This window comes from Rhagoletis zephyria, unplaced genomic scaffold (assembly GCF_001687245.7).
Source record: "Rhagoletis zephyria isolate East Lansing unplaced genomic scaffold, Rhagoletis_zephyria_1.1 Rzeph_scaffold_04176, whole genome shotgun sequence".
Taxonomy (NCBI): domain Eukaryota; kingdom Metazoa; phylum Arthropoda; class Insecta; order Diptera; family Tephritidae; genus Rhagoletis; species Rhagoletis zephyria.
In genome coordinates, this window is record NW_016161259.1 from 33,154 (window position 1) to 44,959 (window position 11,806).

General features: G+C 35.6%; 1 protein-coding gene across 1 annotated transcript in view; it reads left to right on the top strand.

Annotated features, from left to right (window-relative positions):
- Positions 1-877: 877 nt before the first annotated feature.
- Positions 878-11,806, top strand: part of LOC108370362 (DNA-binding protein D-ETS-3-like) — a gene marked incomplete at its 3' end in the record, with an annotated part of 13,056 nt that continues 2,127 nt past the window's right edge. The window contains exons 1-2 of the mRNA XM_017625687.1: positions 878-1,354; positions 4,998-5,048. Of these exons, the coding sequence (XP_017481176.1) occupies positions 1,273-1,354; positions 4,998-5,048 (133 nt within the window). The remainder of the gene's footprint in view (positions 1,355-4,997; positions 5,049-11,806) is intronic.

The window sequence follows — 11,806 nt, forward strand, 5'->3', positions numbered from 1 at the left end:
AAACTTTTAGATGAAACTTCTACTTTAAGAGGCTAAAAAGCGACATTTTGGACAAAGCAAAAACACTTAGCAGCGAACAAGTTTAGTAAGCGCTCACTCATTTAAGGAAAAGACAAATCAAGCACGCTACTTAAATACATACAAATAAATCTGCACGTATTCCAAGTGTTGATGCAACATACTCAAATATTACAAATAAATAAGTATTTATTGCGAAGCATTAGCTGAGCGTTTGGAGTAGCCGCAGACGACGGACGGTGCTGGCAGCAACCAAAGTTGCCCGGAAGTCGAGGTGTCCGGTAACGGTAACCGGTTCCGATCGTCACTTTTCCCGTTCCTTTTCCTGTTCCGCCGACGCCAGCGTGCCTAAGCGCCAGGCACCAAAAACATTTCAGCGCCTTTGCTCGCACGCGCGCATATAAGTACGTACGTACGTATGTGTGTGTGTATGTGTGTGGCTGCTAAAGCTTACGCCTCCTCTTCGACGCTTGGACTTGAGCGCTTACGTGGATACATCTATTCCCGCATGGTGACTGCTCGTCGTAGCATTTAAAATAAATTAAATTGAAGGAGTGTCGGTTACGGCAATTCACTTCTTTTGCCAACTCAACTAACATTTTGAAGCGCGCATTGTTCTTACGTGCTTACAAACATAAACACATACACATATACATGCGTAGCACCCATAGCAGACAGAACGCTTGTGAGTGTGTGTGTGTGTGACTGTATAGGCGCAGAAAAAAGCAACGGCAACGGCAACAGCAGCTGCGCCGCATTCGGCGACAAAATTGTTGGTCTCCGGTGTTATTACCTTCCGGTGTGACCGCCAACGAGGCACAATTACCCAAACACACAGAAACATTCGAAGGATTTAAATAGTTACGATTCGGACGTGAGCGCGTGATTTCATATGTCAGTCACAGTGCTTTTTTATTGCACACAAGTGTATGCGTTTGAATGCATTTCGAATTTTTGCTGAAGCCTCGCATCCGATTTGCACTTTTCAATGCTCGCCGATTTTGCACGGCTTATTTGAATCGTAAGTGTTTATTTACGGTAATAAACTTTCAATTAAGCGAATTCGTGTGTGTTACTTAAAGGAAACATTTATTAAAAAACTGCGTATACAGTAAACTTTTGTGTACGCAGAGTGTACTGATTTCTATTAACTGCAAGCACTTTGCAAACTTGTAAGTGCATTTGCGCAGTTTGGCCGTCGGCGGCTTGTTAGATAAGGCAAAAATTGCCGCCGCCAATTCGCGCTACGGTGCCATGATGCTTGACATTAAAACCTCTGCTGATTATTTGTCACGTTCGACGGGAAGTTTTAGCAATTTTTCAATGTTATTCGCAGGTGAGTGTAAAGAAATTTATGAAAATTTTTAATTTTAATTTTATTCGTGAAGAAGAAACTTTACATATTTATTGTGAGCCAGTATTTTAGTTGATGAAATTGATTTTTTACAGCTCAAAAATTAAATTTTAAATTACACTGTGCGGCAACCGACACCAGCCCGGACTTTGTTAACATTTTTATTTATTTTCAAGTTCAAAAAATGTCTGAGCGAAACAAAATTTCAACACGTAAATGAAGTAAGGGTCAACACGACCCTTTCGGGCGGGAGTTGATGGGTTAAAATGTTTTACGAAAATATTTCCCATGCAATTTTACTATCTATGTCTTAACCTGTAATTTCGCTAAGACTTTAATTTTTATTAACTTTTACACTTAAAAATAAATTAATAAATAAAAATTAGAGCTAACTTTTGCAAATCCATCGCATGTTTTATTACTGGATATGTGTACTTTCAGAAAATATTAGCAAATTACGGGCTGGCTTGGTTTGCCATATCATTGTCGCACAGTGTCATTTATCTGAGTACTTTCGGAAAAATAAAAAAAAAGACTGAACAAATTTTTATCTGAGCGAAATGTCAAATTCAAGCATAAATAATTAGGTTCGACGAGGAATATTTCTGTACCATATTTTAACCCGCAATCTCCTGATGGTCATTTTCTGCAAATCTGTAAAAATTAGTTTTTGAGGTCTTTAAAAGGCATGCAATTTTTAGAGAATTATTTCACAGAAAATTGCACTTGGGGTATCTTAAGACAAAATCTATATTTTTTGGAAATAAAATACTTATAAAATATATGTACTTATGTACATGCAGTCAGAGTAAAAAGTTAGTTAGTGGTTTAATACAATATTCATAATTATTTTCATAAAAAAAATTCATGAAATATGAAAATATTGTTCATTCTATAAAATAGACCATATAAATTAAAGTTTCACACTTCATAAAAAAGAAGCAAAAATTAAAAAAAAATGCATCAAAATTACAACTTTTTATTCCAAAGTTTTAGAAATTTTTCGAGTCTACAGTTTTGTAGCCCATAACGCATTATCGAAACCTATGTTTACTTAACTTGCCCCTTATTTTACTAACTACTTTAAATTGGCTACGAAATTGCACACTCGAAAACTTTATAACAATTCCGAATTAAAAGTTTGAAATGTTGATGAAAATGTTTTGATTTTTTTGTGAAATTTGTATAAAGTGTTAATTTTTGTTTTACATGGTTATGTTATAGAATGAATTATATTTATATTCATAAAAATGTATAAAAAAAATTTGCATAAAAATAATTATGAATTATAATATTCATGCTAACTTTTGACTCTGACTGAATACGTCTTCTTTCACTGGCATTTACGGTGTAAATAGAGAAAAGATTTTGGCATGCGCAAAGCTTAAGGGGACGTCATACAGCCTTCATTGTTTCTTTTGGTTGAAAACAATACGAAAGTTTTATTAAAAAAAGATCAAAATTTATTTATTAAAATAAAAAATCTACAAACTTTTCGCCATGATGGAAATTTAAAATTCTAATTTGATACTCTCTAAAGCTTGCTTAACTTATCTTTTTGCTCAAGAGCCAAGCAAATAAAAACTTTTCCTTTAATTGCCACAAATTTTCATATCAAGAATGGCGTAACTTTGAATTGAAATAATTTAAATATTTGTTAGTCTACGTTGCGTCATGGTTGATTTCATGCAAGATTTCACAAATTTAAGTTTGCTGAATGATTTCTCGCTGAATGCGATTGAATCAGTCCAGTTAGAAATATCTTCAAAGCTGACCCTAAAAATGAAACTTGATTACAAAACCAAATTTGCCCAAATATTTGAAGAGAGCCCAAAAGCTACCGGAAATTTGATCACCAATCCACTCTAGATAATACGATACCAGTAGCTGCGACCTTTGTTGGATAATAGCCGGATAATGGCTACGTGCAAGGTGTCGTACACTTGCAACTTACAAATGAAAGTCGTACTCATTAAAAGTCGCAAACAAGAAAAAAAGGTTGAGCTAACAACAGGGGAAAGTTTAATAAAATCGGAATCGTTATTCAAATATCTTGGATCAATCTAATCAAAAACAAGTAAGACAGTCTAATTTCGGGCGGTGCCGAACATTAAATACCCGGCGCAATTATTAAATATATGTTTTCCACCTTTCCGAAAGCTACCGCTACACGATAAGCCGGGGTGTATAAATTTGAAGTAAACTAGCATCCTTAAATTTCGAAATATTGCAGTTTCAAGCATTTCTGAAATATACCGTTATATGAAAAGCGGTCGTAATTTTAGTCCGATTTCAATTATTTTCAACGTTTTGCTTCTATGTGGCAAGCACAATAACCACACCGAGTTTGGTACAAATAGCTAGAACGGTTACCGAGATACATATATGTGATCNCACGTACCAAGTTTCGTTAAGATATCTCAATTTTTACTCGAGTTATCGTGTGCACAGACGGACGGACGGACGGACGGACAGACAGTCACCGCTTAATCGATTTCTCTTTTCATTCTGATCATTTATGTATACATTTGTCTATATCTATCTCGATTCGTTTTGCCTGTTACAAACAACCGTTATGTGAACAAAGTTATAATACCCTTGTGCACAAGTGCGCTCGGGTATAATAAAAATAATAGATTGGCGCTTACACATTTGTTAGTGTTTGGCCGAGCTTCTCCTCCAACTTGTGGCGTGCGCCTTGATATTGCCACACAAAGGGGAGGGACCTTAAGTTTTGCGCCGACTCGCGAACGGCGATTGTATTTTTATGAGAGTCTGCTTTTCTGGAAGAAATACACTCGCAAGTTTGCCATTGCCTGCCGAGCGGCGACCGCTGTTAGAAAAAACCTTTTTTTATTTTTTTTAAGTTGGGTTGAACCGGGCTGAACCCAGACCCTGCGGAGGGGATCGTCTTAATTACGCCAGTGAAAAAGCTTCCATAGTGACATCGTCCGCAGAGTATCGGAGAACGGAGATTATATTCCTGACAAGTACTGGCACGCGTAGTAAAATTAATATTCCCCTACGGCATGATAGTGTGGTCATTAAAACCCTTGGCTAGAAATGAAATTCCTCGTTCACGTTTTTGTTCGTCAAGAAGGTGCCGTTCTATTCAAATGCCAACCGAGCCCAAAGTATCAGCTGTTGGCAAGAGTTATTCTTCTCTTTTTGTGGTGCGATTATTTTTCCCCATTCTCGGACGGGTAAATTCTGCGCTCACGACTCTGGCAATGTGACCGACGGCATCAATGTTGTCTTCATACTCCAGTACCATCTTGATTTTGCTATATATATTTGGCACCTTTCCAATCGCCAAATATTCTCGTCGTGCTCAATGTCACCCAGGGACATAGCCGTATTATTTCTTCGAGGATCCCTGTACATAGACATGTCGTCGTCTTTTCGTTCTGTCATTAGTGGAAAAATCTGGCCTTTTGTAGTTTTGCCAGGACTAAAGCCACACGGAAAAGTTCCAATCACTTTTTTCACGAAAGGTTTCAGTGTCTCGCACACGATGGAAAGATTTATTTTTATACTGGCATCTTATAATACATTCTAAATGCTTACTAATTTTACTTCTGACTGGAGACTCCTCTTTATAGTAAATTATTTCTTTTTCTTACAGATTCTTCGTACAAATCCTCTTGGGGTTCACACAGCTCTTCGCAATCGCAGGGTAAGTATAGTGCATATTTGATTTTTTTTTAACCGTAATGCAACAAGAAAGCTGTGCATCTGTTGAAATTTTAAATCATTTAGTATATTCAGAAAAAATAAAATTGCTGTAAAGGGCTTTTCAAAGTGAGATTTTCATACAAATTTTCATTCAAAATGGAGACCAACAATTGTTGGACTCTGCCAAAACAAACATAATTTGAAAAAAAATGTTAATTTTATAAAAAAGTGTTCACCAAAATGTTGTTTTTTTGCTTTTAAAAAATTTTGAGTATGTAGTTTTATAGATTTAAATTTTAATGTATGTAATAAAGTGCAAGTTCCAAGTAGCTAAGAGTTCGCGTTGATTTTTAATAATATAACAAACGCTTTTACTTTCCATTTAGCATGCGTCTCGAAAAGTTAAAATGCAATGATCTATAAAATTGCATACCCAAAATTTTTTTAGAAACTCAAACAATTTTTTTTAAATTTTGTTGAAATTTTTTTTTATAACATTTCTAATTTGTTTTGTGAAATTTTTTTCGTTTCGGGAGAACTCTGCAATTGTTTTCAACTAGTTTTTATTATGTAATATTTATTGACTGGAACAAGAGAATCGATTTTCTTCGAAATTGCCACTTTTTCTACATTTTGCACCAAAAAATTGTAAATTTTATTAGCTTTCACTAAAAAAAAATCAAATTGAGTGTAAAATGAAGGCTCCAGTGAATTGTGAACACTAACTGCCAGGTTTGAACTACTATACGTCGCTCGAACATTCTTAATGGCCGAGTGAGCGGATCACGGGCGTCCCATCCGAGAGATCCGAGTTCAAGTTGTGGGGCAGCAGAACTTTTTTTAATTTAGATTTAATTTTCTTGTAATGTTTTAGTTTTATTGTTTAATTAAAAAAAAAATATTTTTAAAATTTCATTTAATTTTTAGAATATTATTTTATTTCTTTCAAAATTTTTTATTATTTCTTAATGTTCTTATAATTTTTGTAGTTTATTTTGTTAAAAAAAGAAATTGTTTCATTTAACTTTTAGGGTTTAATTTTATTTTTATTTCTTTTAGTATGTTTTTTTTTTAGTGGCATTTTCTTTAAATTTTTAAATTTTGTTGTTTAAAAAAGAAAAACAAAATTAATTTCATTCAAATTTTAGAATTTTGTTTGGTTTGTTTCTTCTTTGTTTAATGTAATTGGGTTTTCTCATGTTAATATCTTTTTCTTTTAATTTTTATATTTTACTAATTTAAAAAGAAAAATATATTTGTTTTATTTCATTTAATTTTTAGGATCTTATTTGATTTATTTGTTTAGTTTTTTTTCCATTTTTAAATTAATTTGCTTTTAATTTTTAGAGTTTGTTTAAAAAATAAAAATATTTTTTAACTTTATTTAATTTTTAATTTTTCCTTATTTTTTAATTTCATTATTAAAAATATTTTTATTAATTTCTGCTTTATTTTCATTTTATATGTTTTTATTTTTTGATTTAATTTTATTTTATTCACTAGTTATTATTGTTTTAAAAGAAATTAAAATATATTTTTAATTTATTATAATTAAAAAAAAATTATTGCTAAAAGGTGAACAGAATAGCGCAAAGACCTCCTCCTTAGCACATCTTTCAATTTGTTTTTCGAAAGACAGTACAGGAGCTTATAAGATAGTTGCCAGAATTGCCCTGTAAATTACTCTTCGAAACTTTTACGTAAAACTTTTAAGTGCCAATATTTCAAGTTTTTCCAATTACCAGCCAAAATTATTATCACCTGCGGTAACACACACCCATTTACAGGTTCACACCCAGTTAACTATGAATACTCGTATTTTTGTGTATTTGTGTAAATGACGTTGTAGTATTGCTAAGTTAAGTACATGCAGTTTCAAAATATATCGACGACTACAGGTAATAATAGCGACACATACAAATGTTTTATAGCAAGTCAAAGCATATCTTTAGTCAAACGATAGCGTGAAGGTGTGAAAATTATTTCGTGTATTCGATTAGTCCTTATGAACACGCACATAAAAGGCGTTGCCTATTCATGTGTACAAAATGCATAACAGGCACAAATTTGATTACACCCTGGAAGATTTTGAACTTTGCGTCGAGAATTGAATTTCATTTAGTAGTTTTCATTTAGTAGTAGTAGTTTCAAACAAGTTCTTATCGTCCTACAGGGTAGTTGCACAACATTAATATGCTGAAATGTTCATATCCATCCACCCTTCTATGCTTTGCATTAATGCCTTTTTGCTCTCAAACATTTACATATACAAATGTATGTAAATATGCGTGTAAATTTATGAATTTCTTCGGCTACTCGCTTCAATGAGCTCATTCAAGCGTACGATTTAAACAAATCGACAATCAATAACAACAAATAATAAATGTTTGCTTGAACGAATGAATGGCGGGTTGAAAGAAATTGTAATCATAACCAGAAACATGGGTTTTCCATGTAAACCTTAAATATGTATGCATTTCGAGATAGAGGTGTAAAAAGGTGGTTATAATCGTACATTCACATATGCATATAGAGTATACTAGGGTGGTTCACAAAAAGTGAAGTCGGAATTTCATTGCTCTCGCCCACTCGGATTGTTCTATATCGAAAAAATATATCTATTTTTTATTATTTTGGAATCAAAAAAAAAAAAAATGTCATGGGGAAAAACAACTTTTCGTAGAAACGGTAACGAATTCTTGAAAATCACTATTTTGCGATCGGAAAACTCTTTCTATTCAAGAGACTTTTTTCAAAAATAATACCCAATTGTTTATTTAACCATTTCTAAATACTTACGATTTTTTATTGGTCCCCCCACAGCATTTTTTTGGGTTTTTGGGGGACCTATAAAATATAGTAGACGTAAAAAAATTGTTAAATAAACAATTGGGTATTATTATTGTAAATCTCCTGAAGAAAAACCGATTTTCCGATAAAAATATTAATTTTCAAGAAGTCTATACCATTTCTATGAAAACGTGTTTTTTTCTGATACAAAATACATGGAAAACTTTGAGCGGTTTGAGCGACCTGTAAGTATTTTTTTTCAAAATAAAAAACTGGGGTGAAAATTCCGACTTTAGTTTTGCACATGCATTTTTGGACCACCTTAATATATACATTTGTAATATTTAGAAGGTTTGTTAAAAGGAGGGTCGGCTCTTTGTGTGTTGATTGGCTTTTATCGGGCCATGGAAGGTGGGTATGCATAATAGCACTTTATACCATTAGATGCTTATATAAGCTGGCTAATCTGAATTCTTTGTGGTTCAATGAAATGGATTTTGGTATTAGATAGTGATTGACAATTTTTTTGCGCTCACCTTCTTTATTTTACACTAATAAGTTTAGAAATATTTTGAATGCACAGCGTTAGAGCATAAACGCGATCTTATCTGCATACACTAAACCTCCATATCTCCAATAAGATTGTCCCCAGATCCACTCTTCCATTTGGTGTCGTTTCTTTCACTTAAACGTTCATAGCTTCTATGAAAGGCGCTCTAAATGGTTTCTTGTTCTCACATCTTCAGGGTCGATGGGTGACAACTCTTACTGGCCTTCATTTAAGGGAAGGATTTTAATATGGCCTGAATATGTACTAAGGTGACTGTTCTATACATTCCATATCTAAAAAAAGAAAAATCTAGCTGTCTGTTTGGCAGCCTGCACTCTGAAAACAATTTCGTTTAATTGCCTTACTACCCTCTTTAGTAGAATAGGTAGTTGTTGCAATTGTTGTCGTGGCACTACTGAGGCCTGCCTAGTTCACTTGGCCTAGAAATCGCTGTCACCAAGCTCAATTATTGCTAGGTCCAAGAAACATCCTGCTTCGACGGGGGTCGGACCAAAGGAAGAGTAGTATTCGCTGAGTGGACGGTAATTCTGACAGAGTTACACGAGTCTCTTGAGGCAGCTGAAGCTCTTCGCTTGCGATGGGTGGTGGTTGAGCTTTAACGACCTCACTCACGTGGAGAGAATTGGTAAAGTTTGTAATTGTCTCTCGATAAATCTAGTTCAGCAGTTCTGCAATGTAAAATTATGTTTTAGAGATCCTATCCCGATAAGATTGGCAGACTATAGTATACGTCATATACTCAAATCTCTCGGAGTGTCCTTTTCGTTTTCAAGATTACTGCATACGCACAACAGTCGTTCCCAGTTGGCTACACACTGGGGAATTATAGAAGTTGTCTCTGCTGATTGATTTTGAATCATTGATGAAACGCTGCAAGCCGATTGCGAAGTCATGAAGGCGGCTAGTATCAAGAGGGTTAGTCAGGGTCCGTTATAAAGCGCCAAGATAGATAAACCGTGGCCTCGCTAAAGCTATATAGCTTAGTAGAAAGCGTTATACATATTCTACCTCATGATCTTCCAAAGAATTGCAGCAGACAGGATGTGATTTCTGATCAGACAGTGACTTGTATTTTGACCGCCTTCGATACATCCGTACGGACGCAGAACTGACCGCAAACAACAGATAGTCAGTGGCGTTTCCTGCCACTCCCTGCCAGAAAATATAATTTAAGGGTTCCCTGTCTCACCAACTGATCAACAGTTACCCGGAAGATCACTGTGATCTGGTACGAATATTAATCTTATAAGAAAACATTCCGACGCAATTGAGAAGGTTATCAGGCACTCCTAGGTCAAATTTGAGCGCACCATCAGTGAGTTAACGGTCATGATTGTTACTAAGCTATCAGCCGGAGTGGATCTCCCTTATTGAAATCAGCCTCTTATGCCCGAAAGACGCTAAAGCAATCTGGAAGACCTAATATTATGGTGATGCAGATATGAGGACAGAAGACCCCTCCACCAAACTTTGCCCGATCCATTAAAAATGCCAGTGCTTTCTTTCCCTAGCTACATCGTACCATCCAATCACCCCTTGCAGGAATGGAGAGAGATGTTAATGAGTTCAGATTAGTATTTGTCGTATATCCTTTTTACTCGGAGGGGTAGTCATATAAAGATCCTATGCTCAAGTAGTAAATTTCATATATGTACATATGTACCTATCCCAAACTCCTTTCTTTTCCTATTGTAAAAAAGTTTCAACGTTTCAGGCTCATGCATTAAAAAGCCAAAGTCTTCTTATGTATTCCCTCTCAGCATGTCCTGTGGAGTTTCAGCTTCGTTGGATCTACAGTACAAAAGCCCAAAAGTTTGGCATCTACAGCTCGCCCTGCCATACACCTCGTCTCACTCGACAACAAAACTTTGTATTGTCTATGTACATACGCTTGAGTGGCATCACAAAGGACATCATCAACGACATCACTGTCACACCACATCACACCAATTCGCAACGCTTGACTTTCACACAAACAAATGTACGATGTGTTGCTGTTGTTGTTGCTGGCAGTGATTGCGCTTTTGGCTAGCGGCTGCTTACACTCGTATGTTTTGAGTCAGTCAGTCGAGTCAGTCAGGCAGACGTACGCGTGTTCTGCCAAAGTGACAACAAAAATAGAAAAACAAAAGCACTACCTTACTATTGCTGTTGTTGTTGCCATTGCTGGGTGGTGTCACAGTTGTGTTCCAACGCCTGCGGGTGTAATTTCTATAGCGCCTACTTTTGTCACTTTGGTTGTCGCAGCGTTTCGGCGTGTTTTTTCGGCAACATACCACTCCACATTGTTCTTGCTCTGTGTGTGCCTGCGCTGTGCCATTTGCTCTTTGCTATTCCAGTCCCATTGCTTGTTGTTGTGTTGTTGCATGTTTTCCTTTCGCACTGTTGCGTTCTGGAACAATTTTAAATTGAATCGCTTCAGGCATTGTTTCATCGCTTTGTAATCACAATCTATTAAAAAAAGTTTTTCATCCCAACAACATTTGATTTGAATTTGGTTTGTTTTGGTTTTGATTTTGTAGTGTTTGGCAAAAGGGTATTTATTTGTTGATGCACAGATAGGCTGGTTGGGTATTCATTTTCAATGATCGGTTTGTGGTTGATAATATTTGTAAGTAAATTAGCCCTGAGGTGGCTTCTTAAGCTGTCAGTCATAATTTTGTCCTGTGATGTTTCTTTGAAGGGAGAAACTTGCTGCAGTAGACGTGAATCGTTAAAGTGTGGTAATTTGTGAATGTGATACTTGCTGGAGGGCTAAAATTAGTTGGTTGTTTTACTATTGCTGTGTTACCATAGTGCTAGATTAAACTTCACAAAATCATTAGGGTGTCTCTTTTTAAGTTTCAAGCCGAGAACATTTAGTGGATACCATTTTTTTTAGCATGAAGCATTATATGGTGATGGTTTTGGCGACCTTTCTACTAACTAATAAATACGGAACATTATTGTGAGCAAAGGGTCGCAAAATCGCAAACAGATTGCGCGAAAATAAAGTTAAGTTTTGGCTAGTCATTTCGAAAGGTTTTGGACCACCAGTCGGAAGACCTGGGGATCGAAGCAAGAACTCCTAAACGTTAAATTGATATATATAACAAGTTATAAGTCCGAGCCGTTCGCCACCAAACGGGGCTTCAGACAGGGCGACTGCCTTTCATGTGACTCCTTTAATCTGATATTGGAGAAGATGATAAGAGCTGCAGAACTGAACCGCTCAGGAACAATTTACTACAAGAGCGTGCAATTGCTGGCTTATGCCGATGACATCGATGTCATCGGTATCAAAAACCGCGAAGTCTGTTCTGCCTTTTCCAAGTTGGATAAGAAAGCAAAGCGAATGGGTCTGGTGGTAAACGAGGACAAGACGAAGTATCTCCTGTCATCAAACAAACAGTCAGCAC